Consider the following 17,803-nt stretch of genomic DNA (forward strand, 5'->3'; position numbering starts at 1 on the left):
ATGAAACCAACATTAAAGAAACTTCAACATTATTTCTTTATAATGAATCAGGTTCTAAAAGGAATAATGGGGAAAAAGCAGTCGAGAGCAAACACTTGGAGGTATTCCGCAATTGGGTTTGGGCCCTTGCGAATACCCGCTTTTGCAAACAAGTAGGTAGGTAAGTATTTCCTTGTTGTTATAAACCCATTCATTGACAGGTTTAGTAAAATATTTATCAAGAAGACGGGTCATCCGGTTTCGAAATAGGTCAAGGATCTTTTTAAATAAATTTTTAAAGTCTTTTAATCACAAAGATAAAACGGCATCGAAAGAACGACGCGTTAACAGCGAATGTTATTTTTTCAAAATTGTTTTTCGAAACGACGTTTAAAAGAGAAGCTGGTACTGTATTTTACTTCACGTGTAATTAAATTTCCGTCCACTTTTCTTATTAAAACTGTAGGGAATTGAAACGGGTCGTTTATGATTTTTTCATTAAAGAAATTGTTGGCAACACCAACAATAAAATATTATTTTTTTTATTATTGTGGCAACTTTAAAATCGCTCTCTCTTCCTCCTTCAACGCCATCAAGATGTAACGTGTAACATGTCGTGTGCAAGAAAATAAATAATTTTGCTATAACTTACAACAACGTCTTTGAATACGACCAACCGCAGACCCTAACATGGTCCTTCGAAAAGTAACGAGCAACCTGTGGATTGGTGCATCTTGAGAAGGGTTTGCGGAACATTCGTCGCTTTGAAGACGCGAGGCCACGCGAAAACGCCGTACGCCGCCATCACGGCGCAAGACATTTCTCGTCGGGTGAGGCGCGAACCACGGCTACACTATGTGCGCCAGAAAGTAGCAAACAAAAACGGCTGCGAAGATGAATTCAGCCTGAGACTGTAACAACTCTGGGGAGCCAGTCAACCAAGCCTGCAAGGATCACGGCGCAAGAAAACTTTCGTCGGGTATGGCGCGATATGTATACAAGGAAGCAACAAAGTTAACAGTTGGGATGATTAATTTGGCATGCTGGACTACAACAGTTGGCGAACCAGTCAACCGGACCTGCAAGGGACTTCATCAGGAGTAACGGGCTAACGTGACATCAATAACGAGTATATTATTATATAGTATAAGGAACTATTAAGTGAGTTTTTACGTAGTTTTCTAACATACCTAATTCATTCATGAACATTAATTCTTTAATTCTACAAAAAAAAAATAATAATAAGTCATTCATTCGTAAACGTCACGGTAGTCGTAGTCATTCATTCGATGTGTGTTCACGCTTGTCCGTAATTTGTATCATACGTTGATCAAAAAAAAAAAAAAAGGTTTTTTTTTTATATAGTTGTCAATTGTCATTCATTCATTCATACGTTCTATATTTTATTGTTTGTGAAATTTTTACACGTCGCCATTTTAGACGCCACTGTTCTGTTACAAGAAATCGAGTTTGTTTTGTTTTCATATTGATTGCAATTGAACCAGAGTTAAGCTTTAACAGTTTTATACGATTTAATCTCGTCACTATGGCAGATATAAAAGTGTTAGTAGCAAGCCGAGGTCGCTGCAAAGGCGCAATTACGCGTTTGAAAAATTCGTATAGTGAGGAATCTTATACGAAAATGCCGGTCGAAAAAATTAAAGTTAAACGGCAGCACTTAAAGGAGGTTTACGCAGACTATAATAGTCTGTGCGCGCAGATTCTAGCAGTCGACCCACAGGATAATGACGACCAGGCGGACGTGGAAGAAACATACCTCGATTTGTTGGCAAATTTCGACCTTGTTTTAAACAGTTTACAAGGCGGCAACGCGGCGTGCTCAACATCACGGATAAAGCTACCGAACGTAGTTATTCCTACATTTACTGGTAAGTACACCGAGTACTACGAATTCATAGAAATCTTCACGGCCATGATCCACAAGGACAACTCATTGTCTCCGGTTCAGAAATTTTATTATTTAAAGGGCGCGTTATCGGGCGAAGCCCAGGCTCTTATAAATAACTTGCCGATGAACGATACCAGTTATGTAGAGGCTCTTCGATTACTCAAAGAACGATTTGACATCAAAACAAAAATAGTTCATGAACACATACATGCCATACTGGACATGCCAACGATGACTCGATCAACACCTTCAAATCTTCATAATCTTATTTCAGAAGTCAAGCAGCATCTGGCAGCATTAAAAAACCTGGGTGAGCCCATATGGGACAGCATCATCGTATGTATTGTGCTACGCAAATTAGACATGCTGACAAGCCGGGCTTTCAAGATGGAGCGCGACAACAAGTCTCTGCCAACAGTTGTGGAGCTGACAGAGTTTTTAGAGCGGCGAGCGTTGGCTTTAGAAACCAACGACAACATTCCTGTCCAGAACACGCGCCCGCAACGCCTTGTTAGCCATGCTGTAGCAACACCCTCTGCTTCTGCTGCATGTTCTTACTGTAAGTCATCCCAGCACAAATTATTTCAATGTCCCAACTTCAAACTTGCTGCACCAAACAAGCGCTTAGAGTTTGCATTAGACAACAAAATATGTAAAGTTTGTTTGTCCCAACATAAGCGCAAATGCAAATATCATTTTAAATGTGCAGAGTGTAAAAAGGAACACAACACATTGTTGCATGGTATTGACTCACAAACTACTCCGTCTGTCACACTGCTCTCCAGCACCACTCAGGGTCAGGTATTGTTGCCTACTGCAAGAGTTAAACTTATTTCTCAGTCAGGCACAATCATTTACGCCAAGGCTCTGCTTGACAGTGGGTCGCAAGCTTCTTTTGTAACACAACGGGTAGTCGATTTATTACAAGTGAGTCCCACTAAATCTAATACTACTATAATAGGCATTACTAACCATGAAAAGTCTGTTGACAAATGTATAAACCTTGAGGTTCATTCCACTGTTTATCCATTCAAGATAAATGTCAACTGTCATGTGGTAAAAACGATAACCTCCAAATTGCCACAAACTCATGTCGACTTATCATCCATTGCACTGCCATCAAACTGCCAACTTGCCGACCCGTGCTTTTATAAACCTGGAGATGTGCACCTATTGCTTGGAGCTGACATATTTTTTCAGGTCCTCCTGCCGCCCCTTGAAGGAGCCGCCACTACAAGCAGCCAGCGTTCTGCTTGCGGTCCGGGTGCAGCCAGTCCTGAGCAGCCATCAATACTACACACGTCTTTCGGTCACGTCGTCGCCGGCAGTACAGGCACGCCTACTACATCCAGTAACCAGGTTATATCCTTATTTTGTCAGGAATGTAGTACTAGCTTAAATGAAAACATGAGTGCATTTTGGAGGGCAGAAAAAGTACCTGAAATCTTCCCAGAGCAAGTACCTGAACAGGATTATTGTGAAAAGCTTTTTCAGGAGACCACTAGGCTTGAAAATAATAAATTCCTAGTCACTATGCCAACTAAAGTCCCTTTAGAGCAAATTAATTCTGAACTGGGAGATTCTTTTAATCAGGCACTACAAAGATTCATTAATTTAGAAAAGAAACTGCAAAAAAATCCAGTTCTTTTCAGAGAATACAAAAAGTTCATTGATCAGTACACTGAATTAAAACATGGTGAATATATTGATATAAACAGCTATGATCTTAGCAAAGATCCTGTTTTCTTTCTCCCACACCATGCAGTTATAAACGAGAGCAGTCGAACAACAAAATTAAGAACAGTGTTTGATGGCTCCATGCGTACAAATAATAAAATCTCTTTAAATGATCTATTAATGAATGGCCCAGTAGTCCAAAAAGAACTTTTTGAAATCTTAATATCATTCAGATTAGAGGCCTATTTCTTTATTTGTGACATTCAAAAGATGTTTAGATGCATTCAATTAAATCCATCACAACGGTCTCTTCAAAACATTTTATGGCGAGAGTCTCCTGAAAAAGACATTCTATGCATACAGCTGAGCACAGTAACATATGGTCTCAAGTCATCCTCATATCTAGCCACAAGATGCCTTATAGAGCTTGCCACAAGATATAAAGACCAATTTCCGTTGGCCTCTGCTATCTTAATAAATAACACCTATGTGGATGATGTGCTGGTGACTAGCAAGACCGAATGCGAACTTTTACAAATGAAAGCTGAATTAGTAGGGCTACTTGAACTGGGAAGTTTTTACTTGCACAAATGGGCCTCCAACTCCACTGCGTTACTTCAAACTATACCAGTGGATAGTCGTTATTTTGGAGAGGTCGAACTGCACAATGATATGTCAGTAAAAACATTAGGGGTGAGTTTTGACGTGAAGGACGATCTGTTCAAAACTGCCTGCCCAGAGCCATACAAAAGCACTCATGATACTAAGAGGGACATATTAAGTTATATTAGTAAGTTCTATGATCCCCTGGGTCTTATAGGGCCTATACTTGTTCGTGCGAAAGTCATCATGCAACAACTGTGGCTTAGTGAAACAGACTGGGACTCCATTCCGCCAGAAAACGTACGTAAGATGTGGGTCGATTTCTCACATGATTTATCACTCATGGAGCCAATTAAAGTGCCTCGATGTGTGACGACACAAGGTATAGCTGTCCACCAACTTATAGGGTTTGCTGACGCTTCATCAGTAGCATACGGTTGCTGCCTCTACTTGCGCTCTATCGACGCACAAGGTAACATTCGTCTTGAATTATTATGCTCCAAGTCCAGGGTAAACCCGCTCAGGAAACAGCTGACTGTGCCCAGGCTAGAATTGAATGCTGCGCTGCTTCTCTCGGAATTGTCTGTAAAGGTATATAATACACTTATAAAAAAGATTAATGTACATGACACTTACCTCTTCTCTGATTCTCAAATTGTCCTAGCGTGGCTAAAAACCGACGCGACAAAATTGCAAACTTATGTTGCAAATAGAGTCAGAGCAATTCAGGAGCTTACACATAGTTGTTCATGGCAATACATTAACACTGCTGAAAATCCTTCAGATTGCCTCAGCAGAGGCCTGCAGCCACAAGAGCTGAAAGACCACCATTTATGGTGGAACGGTCCTTTGTTTTTGCATAACAAGGACTATAATTTTCAATCTATACTTGACATGCCTACATACTTACCTGAGGTCAAATGTAGCGACAATAAAGTTGTATGTAATACAACTACTACATTAGACACAAATGTATACGAAAAGCTTAAAAAGTTTTCTAATATCAATAAAATGTCACGTGTATTTTCTTACATTCTACGTTTTTGTAACAATCTCAAAAAAGACGCTGTTAAACAAACAGGTTTTTTGTCTACAGCCGAACTTCATAAAGCCTTATTATTGATTGTGAAAAACGAACAACATCATTTTTATGAAAGTGAAATTAAATGTTTATCTAATCAACGACAGCTAACTGGTAGTTCCTTAACACCTTTGACCCCTTTCTTAGATGGTAATGGCATACTTAGGGTTGGTGGCCGACTGCATAATGCCTCTATGCCATACAATGCAAAACACCCTGCAATACTACCTAAAGGTTCTGAAATTGCTGACTTAATAATTCGAGATGAACATTTAAAGCTTCTTCATGCGGGGCAAAAGTTAGTCTTAACTTCTCTGAAACAACGATTTTGGTTAATTGATGGATTGCGCACTGTAAAGAAGGTAATTCATAAATGTGTCACATGTTTCAGACTGAAAGCCTCCGCGTCAGCTCAATTGATGGGTTCCTTGCCTGCTGAACGAATAACAGCGTGCCGCCCATTTCAAAAGGTCGGGATAGACTTCGCTGGTCCGGTCTCTGTCAAAAACAGCCGCATAAGGAAGCCTATTATAGGAAAGGGTTACATTGTTATATTTGTCTGCTTCGTGACAAAAGCGATTCATATAGAGCTCGCGTCTGACCTTACCACGGAAACCTTCCTGGCTTGTTTCAAGCGCTTCATAGCGAGACGGAACCTGCCCAGCGACGTCTACTGCGACAACGGCGCCACATTCAAAGGGGCAAGGAATCAATTACATGATTTGTATCGCTTACACACTAATAAGGTTCACCAGGATCAGGTTTGCACATACGCCTCGGAGCGTGGCATTTCTTTTAACTTTATTCCCAGCTACAGCCCAGTCTTCGGTGGCCTGTGGGAGAGTGGCGTTAAGAGCGCCAAACACCACCTAAAACGTGTGGTAGGTAAAGCCTTGCTTACTTATGAACAACTAAATACCGTATTGACGGAAATAGAAGGAGTATTGAACTCTCGTCCATTGACTGCAGTGACGGCTGACCCAAACGACTTCTCATTCTTATCACCAGGGCATTTCCTCACGGGTGCACCATTAAATACTTACCCAGAGCGTGATGTAAGTAACACTCGTATAAATCTGTTAAAGTTCTGGTCAATTGCGGTCAATATGAAACAACTGTTTTGGAAATACTGGAGTAGGAATTATTTAAACCTACTTCAATGTAGGCCTAAATGGCGTAAAGATATGCCTAATGTTACTATTGGTAGTCTTGTAATATTATGTAATGACAATACACAACCCTTATATTGGCCTATGGCACGTATCACGAATGTATTTCCTGGAAAAGACGGAAAAGTTCGCGCTGTAGAGCTACAAACTGCTAATGGTCACAAGCACAACAGGTCCATAACGAAGATTTGTGTATTGCCAATAGATTGTAATTAGAAAAGTAAGTACTTAAATATAATTATCTAAATAACATAATTTTCTTTTCTTTCAAGCATATAAATATGCATTTAATTGTAACTTAACACTGTGATGCTCTCATAGTTCCATGTTAATAGAATAAGAAATACTAATGTGTTTATATAGTGTTCTTTTAGGTAAATATAATATGCCATTGAATACATAATTTGTTACATAACTTACGTTAACGAATATTATTATATAAATTAAGTAAGTGTTGAATCTTTGATAATTATAATACCTAGATACATAAATACTTGCTGTTACATAAAATAATTACTCAACTTAAATTGTTATGCTTAGGTAAATGAATAATTTACTTAAATAAGCGTTATATTATGTTACATAGTAAACTAAATAACTTTCTACGATTATAAACTGTGCTAGCCATAATCTATAATGTAAAACAAATATTTTTTTAGTACTTACCTTTAATATCTTATAATAATTAAGTCATGTTAGGTACTCTTTAAAATGTGATGGTTGTGTATACTTAATTTATAGTAAAACAATATGTTTGTTTGTAGTATACCTTTATTTTATATAGAGCTTAATTTACATTTTCAACTGAGGCCTTTGTAGTGATTATATACAATTAACTATACCTAAAGCATAGCTGTCTTCTAGTGTATAACTTAAATTTGTTTTCATTATTTGCTGAGGCCCTAACTTATGTTGGCAACACCAACAATAAAATATTATTTTTTTTATTATTGTGGCAACTTTAAAATCGCTCTCTCTTCCTCCTTCAACGCCATCAAGATGTAACGTGTAACATGTCGTGTGCAAGAAAATAAATAATTTTGCTATAACTTACAACAACGTCTTTGAATACGACCAACCGCAGACCCTAACAGAAATTTAATAATAGACAAGCAATTTCACAAGGAGGCAAAATGGGCTCTTATATTAAATATCAAGAGGCGCTTCGGAGAATAGCAATACTTTCATTGAACAAAATTTCAACTGGTTTAATTCTTTCAGTTTAAATTTATTTAATGCCGGTAATCCAATAGCTCTTTGAGGAGCTCGGTGGCGCAGCGGTAAACACGCTCGATCTGCGATTGTTGAAGTAAAGTAACTTTCGCAGAGGCCGGTCATAGGATGGGTGACCACAAAAAGTTTTCATCTCGAGCTACTCCGTGCTTCGGAAGGCACGTTAAGCCGTTGGTCCCGGCTGCATTAGCAGTCGTTAATAACCACCAATCCGCACTGGGCCCGCGTGGTGGTTTAAGGCCCGATCTCCCTATCCATCCATAGGGAAGGCCCGTGCCCCAGCAGTGGGGACGTTAATGGGCTGGTGATGATGATGAATCCAATAGCCCGTTCGGAGAACGCGTTACTTACATCGTAGTGTCACGGGTTCGAATTCTAGCACTGTGTGTGTTTGAATTCATGTTTGGATCATAGATAATTGATATCACGTGGTTTCCAGGATTTGTGCCCGGTTAATGGCAAGAGGAGGGGGTATGGAGCATACTCCACCACGCTGCTCCACTGCGGGTTGGAGGAGGCCTGCCCCCCCCCCCCTCCGGTTGATTGAGGGGAGGCCTGTGCCCAGCAGTGGGACGTATATAGGCATTTATGTGTGTTTATGTAATGGCAAGAGGCTCGCCCCCTATTACATGAGACTTAAACATAGCTGGCGAGGAGAGACTGTATTGTACATACTATACACTTCTGCCTACCCCAACGGGAAATAAGCGTGAGCGTGTGTATTTACGTATTTTAGAAAGAACACAATGTCTCTTGGTCGGTTCGAGCAGATAAGGGCCATGTTGGAGACGATGGTTGCTCCGGTAAATAAAAACTCTTAGAGATGTTAAGTGGACTGTATTAAATTAAAAACTAGGAAATTATTCACATATAAGTTAGCGAGAAATAAGAAAACATGCCTCGTCGGCAAAGTCCGTGGCGTAAGTCCTGAAATATTGCCATAGCAAAAATATTACAGTACTTTGATGTTGCCAACAGGATACACATTAACTACTTGAAATTTCGTACGTTTGACTCCAGCGGTTTACGCTCTACCTAGGCGTGATGCTATGTTATTCTCTCTAACCAATAAACTCTAACCTCATTCCCTTGTGGCAGCGTCCGCGCCAACAGAGCCTCGGCGGTGTGCTGCGGCGTGAGGGTAACTGGAAGTGCTTCCTGCTCACCCTGATGATCGCGGGCTGCCTTGGCTCCGTCGCCTGGTGCAACACCGCCGAGATCGACCGCGAGCTTATCGACCTCAACACGTGAGTACCACTTTACAGCCCTCATTTGTAAATCTTTCAAAGAAATGAGGGACATTCCAGGCTACATTCCCCAAAAACAATATAGATGGTGTTGTAATTACCTCTTTTCTCATTGTCCAGGTAAGTACAGAACTATTCAAAAATATAATGTAATGGCAGAAGCATCTTATAAAAATAATTGTTGCCTAATATTTGGATCACGTTATGAATAGTTGGTCAAATCAAATCAAATCAAATCAAATATACTTTATTGCACAGAACTAAAATTTCAACAATCAGACATAACACATGAAAACAGTACAATTGATATCTATATTGCTTCTGTTTATTTTGATCAGAATAATAATGAGTGGAAGATGTTCTTGTGCCTGGGTGTAGTAAAAAGAGTCATCATTTCTACCCAAAAACAAAGATAATGTCTGTTATCTATGAAATTAGGAGGTCATTAGATAAGAATCTTTTCGACTTAGGCAGTGAGCGTAGCGCAACTTACTAAAGGTCACTGAATCAATATAACATATATGACTTAAGCTCACGACTCACGACTGTATCCCAATGGGGAAGTCACGAGGTACATCAAATGCAAGATGAACTAAGTAACCACACCTCACCGAGGTTTCTATTAAATCACCGGTTTGAGAAGCAAGCCAGCTTACTACAGAATAATGAAAGAAAGAAAGAAAGAAAAGAAAAAAATATTTATTCGACATATTTATTGTTTTAACATAATTAACATATAATAATACAGTTATGAATGTATGCCGAAACGGTTCCACCTCAGCATAATGCCATAGCCTAGACTATGACGCTGGTTTTCAGTTGAAACCGGTAAGATAATCAGGTAACACGTTAAACAAAAAATGGACGCAAAGTCTAGGCACATTTTGTAATTTTCTAATTAAGTAAGTACATATTTTAAATGAATGTGCTGAAAAGTAAAAATATATTTTTAATAAAAAAACTAAATAAAATAATAGGTAAGTATTCGTGTATGTTTGTATTCTTATATGACAGTATTTAGTATGTAGTGGAAGATATATAAACAGGTATCTCAGATAAATATTTTATTAGGTATTACTGTGATTATTATTTTAAAATTACTTGTTAGATTAATATGTTAAAACACCGCATTGGGATTTGTAAAAGTGTTCTTTTACTTTTATTCGGAAGCTTTTAATAGCAGTATAATAGTGACTTAATAGCTCAGGATCAATTGATATCTTATTTATACTCGCGCAGTGAGCGTAGCGCAAATTACTAAAAGGTCATTGAATTTCTAAATTTAAAATCAGTTGTGCAACGCAACGGACAAACATGTTGAATGTCAACTGTGCAGTTATTTTTATTCTACTTCATTTCGCAAGGTGAAGAAGAAATAATAGAAACTCAACAGCAAAGCCTCGGAATCTGCAAATCAAATCCGCAATCCCAACTAGAATAGTTAGTAATTCACCTCACAACCCACGCGATAGAAGGGACTAGAATTGTCTATATAAACGCGAGAAAAAAGTTGTAATAAAATTTGTTGTACACAATTTATTTTACGTTAGCTTACCACTCCTACTAGGGACGTAAACAACTCGTGTCAAATTTATTTATCTTTATTACATAAATAACAATATAATAATACAAAATATAACTTCAAACTTATAAAAGTTTAACTATGGCAGCATTTATGATTTCCTGTTCGGCCTTGCCTGTCGCTGGGCTAAAATAAGATCGTGGGTTTGAATCCCTGAGGAAGCCGAGCATTTGGAAATTATCCTTGTCAGGTCACAGGGTTATCAAATGAATATATTTTGTGTATCTATTTCGAATCCCATTGGGAATCTCTCACATTATATAACCAATACATTTATTTAGGTACCTATTCAACTTCTAGATAAATGTGACACTAACAAAGTTTTGCATTGTCAATGATAGGACACATCATTTATTTTCTGCTTTTATACAAAGTGGAAACTAGAAACGGATACTATCATGCTAAGGTTAGCGGTGGAAATGGATAAGGTTGACAAACGATCGTGTAGGATGACGTGGGCGTGTTTATACATGACACTATATTTATGTATTTATAGAGCCGCGCGACTTACAATATTTCGACCCCATACATAAACTCACGCCTATTTCCCACCGGGGTAAGCAGAGACTATAGAATTCCATTTGCTTCGATCCTGACACACTTCTCTTGCTTCCTCCACATTCATCAATCGCTTCATACACGCACGCCGGTTCAGAGAAGATTGTATTAAATCTTTTCTAAGGACATCTCCAATTTGGTCATCGTATCGTTTTGTATTTCGACCCCAAAAAGATATATTATAAATACCTTGATTTGTGCGCTAAATTACCAATACGCCTAATCACCCTATTACGTCTGCCTAATAGAAAGCTCGGCTCGATGTGGGTACTTAGTTCGTCTTGCGATGAATGGCGGCGTGCCCCGAAAAGTAGAATTTGCAGCAACAATAGGTATGCTTCTGGCAGCAGTTTTTGTTCGCGCACAGAAACAAGAGATTAATGTACGCTGTGTCACAGGCTATAGTTGAAAGGAAGGGATTTCCAGTTCCTCAACACAGCTTTATTAAGCCCAACAAACCATCAAATATCAATTTGCGAGCGGCAAGGGTCCCTTGTCATCCGTACTGCTATACACACAGTTTACCCTGTGCATTAAAGATGATAAAGCTCATTTCTAGGCCCTTATCCTTTGTTGATAAATTCTATATACATTTGGGTTTTGTTCACCAGAGAGTGTTTTAAATTTACAACAAATTGTTACTCCAATTTCTTTCGGTTTCAAAACTTCAGAATATTAAAATATAAAAAGTTATAATGTAGAAGTTTTTTTATGTAATACAATATTTTTATAACTACCAGTAGCAGTATTTGTTAGTATAAACATTTGTATTTATAACGTAATTAAAGAAAAGAATAATGTAATGTTTTACATCAGTCTATAATAATTACACAAACATCCCTTCCAACACAACAAACCAACTAATAAACAACAAAACCCTCATTATCATACACACCGGACTGACATATGTCGATATAAGTAACTTTCCTGACGCGACTGCATAATCTACTCAAGAATTATTCACTTTAATAATAAACATCTCATCACATCTCTTTGTTTAAAGATAAGCTTACATGTGCTATCTGTTTTCTTTGTATGTTCCTTGTGTCTGTTTTATTGTGTACAAATAAATAAATAAACATATCGATCACAGTTATTTAGAAAGCATTATAACGCCAAATAGGTTTGTCTCCCTCAGGTACCCTATAAAGCGGACAGTGCGCGAGTCACCATGCGACGTCGGTTACGCGTACATTCCCATCGCATTCGTATTGCTGTTATATCTGGTGTACCTGGTGGAATGCTACCACAGTACAGCGAGGATACAGCTGGCGAGACGAGTGGACGTCGCTGCTGTCAGTGCCAGGGTACACGCCATGAGGAACGCCACGCCGAGAGTTTGGTAAGCAAAATATTTCCTTAGATTTTGTTGATAAGAGAGGTTTACGTTTGGCCGCAATATCGGGACAATCAGGCGTTACCTTTACCAAACCCTGGATACTTCATACAATAATCTCATTCTTACCTTGTGCCATATAATGCGTAAGTAAGTATAAACGCGACTTAGTCTTTAGTGGCTTTCGGTCATTTAAGACTAAGGTAAGACCCAGAGGGGGTGAAGTCGGCGCCGGATACGAATTGGCGCGGGCGGAGTCTTACATCACCTTAATCACTCTAAAATGTTCAATGCCAAAACGAGTTAAGTAATTTAACGCTTCTGTTCTTTCTCACAGAAATCGAATTTGCTCTTTGAACATTTATTTAATTAACAACATCCAAAGTTGATCTTTCAATTAAATTAAATCGTTGACGTCACTAGGATAGGACGATAATTAACTTGAATAGAGAATAGAGAAATGTAATAGGTATACTTTTTGCAAGCAATTTTTCTTGTTCACTTGAATCAAAGACAAAGTTAGAAAGTCGAAGTGTGATGTTGTATGTTGACGTAGTTTTCTTTAATTAACTTATAAAAAGAAACTCTCAATAGTTATTACTTACCTACTTTTTCGTTTGTAATAGGTAACAAAGTCAAGATTATTCAATTTCAGATACGCGTACGTGTATACCCTGAGTCAAGGAATTCGATATGTATATGTATTTCTACGCTAACTTTCCTTAACTTTTGAAAGTTGAATGTTAACGTGTTGAGTTTAGATTTCGTAAATCTTAGCAAGTAACTTTACCTACTGAAGTACAACAGTGAACATCAATTTTTCATTTGGTACCTATTTGATATCTCCCATCCCACTAATTTGGACCCACCATGGAAATGCCACTTGACGAACACGGAGCGCTGACTGATAGACGTCTAAGTACTAAGAGACCCCAAAAAATACAAAATTAAAAGATTATTTACGGATGACAAAACGAATATTTGACGAACTATTACAATTGATTGTGTTGTGAATTATACTTGTTCGTAAAAAACGTTGAACTGGCGCGGGCGCTGCGGCTACGCGACGCCTGCGCCGCGTACGCTCGGCGATCGGCAGCCGGCCAGCGCTGGCGCATGCCGTCGTCACGTCGCCGCGGCGTCGACGTTGCGCGGTCGCTGGGCTGACGACGACGCTCGAAAGACGCTAGTGTACCCTCTACACTCTCTCGTAGTGTCTTTATAAACAAAATAAACCGTAATTTGAGATTGTTAATTTGTCACTTGATGACTGTCATGGAATAGAAATATATCTATAGATATGTCTATAAAAGAAATGGAGGATCTAAAACGACCTGAGTTAATTGTGTTTCGATAAAGCAATTTTGAAGGAAAAATACACGATAAAAAGGGTTAAAGTGAAGTGAAGGGTTATTACGGTCGGCAAAGAAATATAAAATGTTACGGAATCTATTTTCTCTAATACCTCGATTGGAGGGAATTTCCTTGTTGTGTTGTTTTTATCCTCCTCCCCTCACAGTCCTGGTTGTAATACGATTAAAGTAAAAATGTATAATCTTCAATAATATTTTCAAATTGCTTTTATAATTTAAGATATCACAAACATTATTTCTACGGTGAATTGAAAAATGAAATTGTCTCTTCTTGATTTTAACGTAGGGAGCGTTTTGTACTGTGTAACAATACAATATTTTTTGTTAAACGTGCAGGGTAATACAAGTAATACAATCATACATACATAAAATCACGCCTATTTCCCACCGGGGCAGGCAGTGATTATGAAATTCAATTTGCTTCGATCCTGACACACGTTTACTTCCTCATATTCATCAATCGTTTCATACACGCTCGACGATTTAGAGTAGATCGTACTAAACGATCGAACGAGATGTTCTTAGAAAGACATCTCCAATAGGAAGTAACACAAGTAAAGAAGGAATAATAGTTTATTTTATCGCTGTTCTTCTTCCAAGTTTCTTTCACAAAAGTTATTTGGAATACTTATGCAACGCTATTTCCGTTACGTAATGCCTCAGAAATAGTAGCAGCCCTAAGATAAACAAGCAATTTGTTAGTATACTTACATAGTCTAATTTTATTTTAAGTTATACCTGTAATTTTCTTATCCGCCGAAAAGGGACAGAACGGATAATCTACAGGCATAAAATATATACCACACGCGTTAATATCAGGCAGAAAACAACCCTTTTAAAATTTTACATTGGCCAATAATCCGACAGAATTAATTTAATAGCACACATTTATTATTCGCCCGGGTTATTCATTAATTACCTCATTCATTTTAAAATTCACCGTTGTCAATCATCCGTCCATTTCATTTTCGGCGGATAAGAAAATGACAGGTAAAACTTAAAATAAAATTAGGTGGTGTTTGCAGGAATTGGGGCCTTATTGTGTTCTGTACGAAATTGTAATTGTATTCTTGTATACGCAGTACTGAGAACTGTTGGAGGATACTAGTAATGCAACTAAAGGTGTGATTTGCTGCAGGTGGAAGGCGATATGCTACCACTACGTCCGACGCAAGCGGCAAGTTACGAGGTACCGCAACGGAGACGCTTACACCACCACGCAGGTTGGTTACTGCTTTACCTACTTATTTTCGTTGCTGAATATACTGGATGTAAATGTTCGGCAGCGGGTGCGCGGAAATAAAAAGAAAAACTAAAGGAATATCCCTTTTACTAAAAATATATATCATCATCATCATTGGCCACAGCATCTATCGTAGATGATTGTTGCAGCACTTGTGAGTCTACGGGTTCCCGCAGCGCCGCCGATGGCTATAGAGCCCTATAAAATATATATACCTAAGAAAAAAATAAATACATTAAAGAAAAGCAAAAGTAAAATAACTTAAAAACTCGACGACCGATCTTGGTGACAGCGAAAATGGAAGAGAAGAAACAAAAGACAATCATACCATGTAGAAGAATAAAACAGAAATTCTTATAAACTAAGGAGATTGTATATAATTATCAAAAAGTATAAAATCTATATAAAAATGTTCGTGCGTCTTTTTCACTGGATCTGTGTCCTGAAATCCGTGGCGTGGTACCCCTGGTAGGAGGACGCGCGGCTTACATCATAGTGTCCCTGGTTCTAATCTCTAAACCACAGAATCCGGCTTTATGAGATTGAATTCATGCTTGGATCTTAGATAATTGACTTCTCGTGGTTTTCAGGATTTGTGCCCGGTCAATGGCAATGAGATCGTCCCCTATTACATGGGACTTAAATAGCTGGCGAGGAGTGGAGACTATATACTTCTTCCTACCCCTTCGAGGATAAAGGCGTGATGTTATGTTATTCTTTACACTAAAAATAAAATGACTATTCTAAATCCTGCGACATGGGCATAATTTGCGAAAGGAACTTTGTGGGGCATGGGTCATTTTGCCAGAAATATTTTTTGAAAGGTACATTTCATCATTCTTACTTGCCTTCGTATGCGTAGAATCTCTTTCATCCCCTATGTTTTAACAAAATCCCTATTTTTGTGGTTGCCCATATTATAAGAAAAACCTTGTGCAAAGTAAAGTGTGCTATTTCTTCAGCATTATGCGGCCTTCGTGGTCAAATGGCTGAGCGTTGGGCTCATAATCCGGAAGTCCCGGTTCGAATCCCGGTGGGGACATATCACAAAAATCACTTTGTGAGCCCTGGTTTGGTTAGGACATTACAGGCTGATGACCCTATTGTCCGATAGAAATATGATCCGCGCTTCGGAATGCACGTCAAGTCCCGGGTACTACTTCCTGATGTAAGTTCGTAGTCGTTATATGTGTCATGTCAGGGGTCTTTGGCTGCTCCATCCACCTCATAACCCTAATAGAAGAATATGTTATGTAACGTCAACATGTACGGAAAAAATCGTTTGGTAAAAAGAAAAACGTTCCTGTAAGATGTATAGGAGACAGGCTCGTTTCACATTAGCTGGTGCTAGTACAATGCTGGATAGAGTACAATGCCTTCCAGGTACACAAGACAAAGCAGCTAATAACTATGATGAAACGAGAATTTTGTATGCCAGTCTTAGAACACGGGTAGACTAGTGATGTGGGTTCCGTAAAGTGCCTCTGTACGTCATTTCGGTGGCACATTTTGTGTGTCTTTTAAAGTGTTGGCTACAAATTTTAATTAAATAAGGTATTCACAAAGAACAAAAAAGAAAGCAAAAAGAAAGAAGTAAAGAGTTAATACGACAAAAAGAAAACCTAATGAATTACCGCGAAAATCAAAAATGGCGTCACCGAAATTTTTCAATATTTCACCCATTTATATTATTATTTATGCAATTTACTAATATTGCCATAGTCACCTAAGTTTGCGATTTGTTAGTTACTTCTTTTTATATCATGTGAGTTGTGAGGTAGTTTACAAACCCCATCAATCCTGGTGTCAGGGTTACTATTGATTGAGCCGCCAAATGCTCCTGACATGACTCATGTACCGACTACTAACTTACATCAGTAAGCACGGATTATCTTACTTTCGGACAATCAGGTGAACAGTATGTAATGTCTTAACCAAAATAGGGACCACAAAGTGATTTAACTTGTCTTCCAATGGTTTGACAATTTCATTTGCAATCACACTTACCCTAATAAATTGGCTATGCAATAAATTACAAATAAAGTCTGATCCCAATAACTTGTGTAATAAATTCAGTAGTATTATGATCGTGACGGTAATATATTTTCGTGGCTTACCCGCCAATACAATACAGCCCTATTCTCATATCTAATCTGCAATCAATCTGCTCTACTTTTACTTATAGCCAAAGTCTTTTAAGCCGTAGGTGAAATGAGTCGTTATTTGTAATCTTACCTTATTCTTATACCTATTTTCCCTTTCGCCATCTTTAATCAATGCTTGATACAATTTTACCTTTACTTTACAAGTACAGTAAAATACCGCCACGATAAGATCACGACATTAAGAAATTAGAAGGTAAGTCAGAGATACAACCATGGTACAACATAACAAGTTATACTCAAAAGTGACAGCTAACATTTCAAGGTTAGGTGCGCTGACGTCATCTCACCCTGAGTTGCCATTTTATAAAAAATAAATTACCCACGACTAATGTATTTAATTGACTTTGTAGGGCAATTTTGAACATTTAGTAAAATATTTTAGCGTTAAACTGCAAAATCATAGTGTTATATTTATTCCCTAAAAATCGTAAAGAAGAAAACTTAGAAAAACTTATTTTCAATCAAAACTACCTTTTTTCAACTGATGGTTGCTTTTCTTTTTCGCAACTCATCTATCAGACAGGATACACTACATGCATATTTTATAGGAATTTATTACCAATATTTAGTTAGTTTAGTTACTTTAGTTAGCAGGACAGTACGGAGAACTGTCAAAATTTAGGAACACTCAACAGTGCTGCCGCCTAT

General features: G+C 38.1%; 2 protein-coding genes across 5 annotated transcripts in view; both read left to right on the plus strand.

Moving 5' to 3' along the window:
- The window catches only part of LOC126373303 (transmembrane protein 151B-like), a 78,969-nt gene that overhangs the window by 51,445 nt on the left and 9,721 nt on the right, over positions 1-17,803 (plus strand). The window contains exons 2-4 of the mRNA XM_050019407.1: positions 8,750-8,898; positions 12,177-12,380; positions 14,886-14,970. Coding sequence (XP_049875364.1) covers positions 8,750-8,898; positions 12,177-12,380; positions 14,886-14,970 — 438 coding nt within the window. The remainder of the gene's footprint in view (positions 1-8,749; positions 8,899-12,176; positions 12,381-14,885; positions 14,971-17,803) is intronic.
- On the plus strand, positions 494-7,492 carry LOC126373281 (uncharacterized). Of its 4 annotated transcripts, none has more exons than XM_050019360.1 (4): positions 494-1,140; positions 1,795-1,868; positions 2,163-2,447; positions 3,089-7,492. In XM_050019360.1, exon 4 carries the CDS (start codon positions 3,296-3,298, stop codon positions 6,632-6,634), a length of 3,339 nt encoding a protein of 1,112 aa, XP_049875317.1. In that variant the 5' UTR covers positions 494-1,140; positions 1,795-1,868; positions 2,163-2,447; positions 3,089-3,295; the 3' UTR covers positions 6,635-7,492. The 4 variants fall into 3 exon arrangements, with proteins under 4 accessions (XP_049875317.1, XP_049875318.1, XP_049875316.1 ...); XM_050019361.1 differs by lacking the exon at positions 494-1,140 and having other exon boundaries at positions 1,451-1,868; positions 3,089-3,247; positions 5,641-7,492; XM_050019359.1 differs by lacking the exon at positions 494-1,140 and having other exon boundaries at positions 1,451-1,868.

Source organism: Pectinophora gossypiella, chromosome 15 (assembly GCF_024362695.1).
Source record: "Pectinophora gossypiella chromosome 15, ilPecGoss1.1, whole genome shotgun sequence".
NCBI lineage: Eukaryota > Metazoa > Arthropoda > Insecta > Lepidoptera > Gelechiidae > Pectinophora > Pectinophora gossypiella.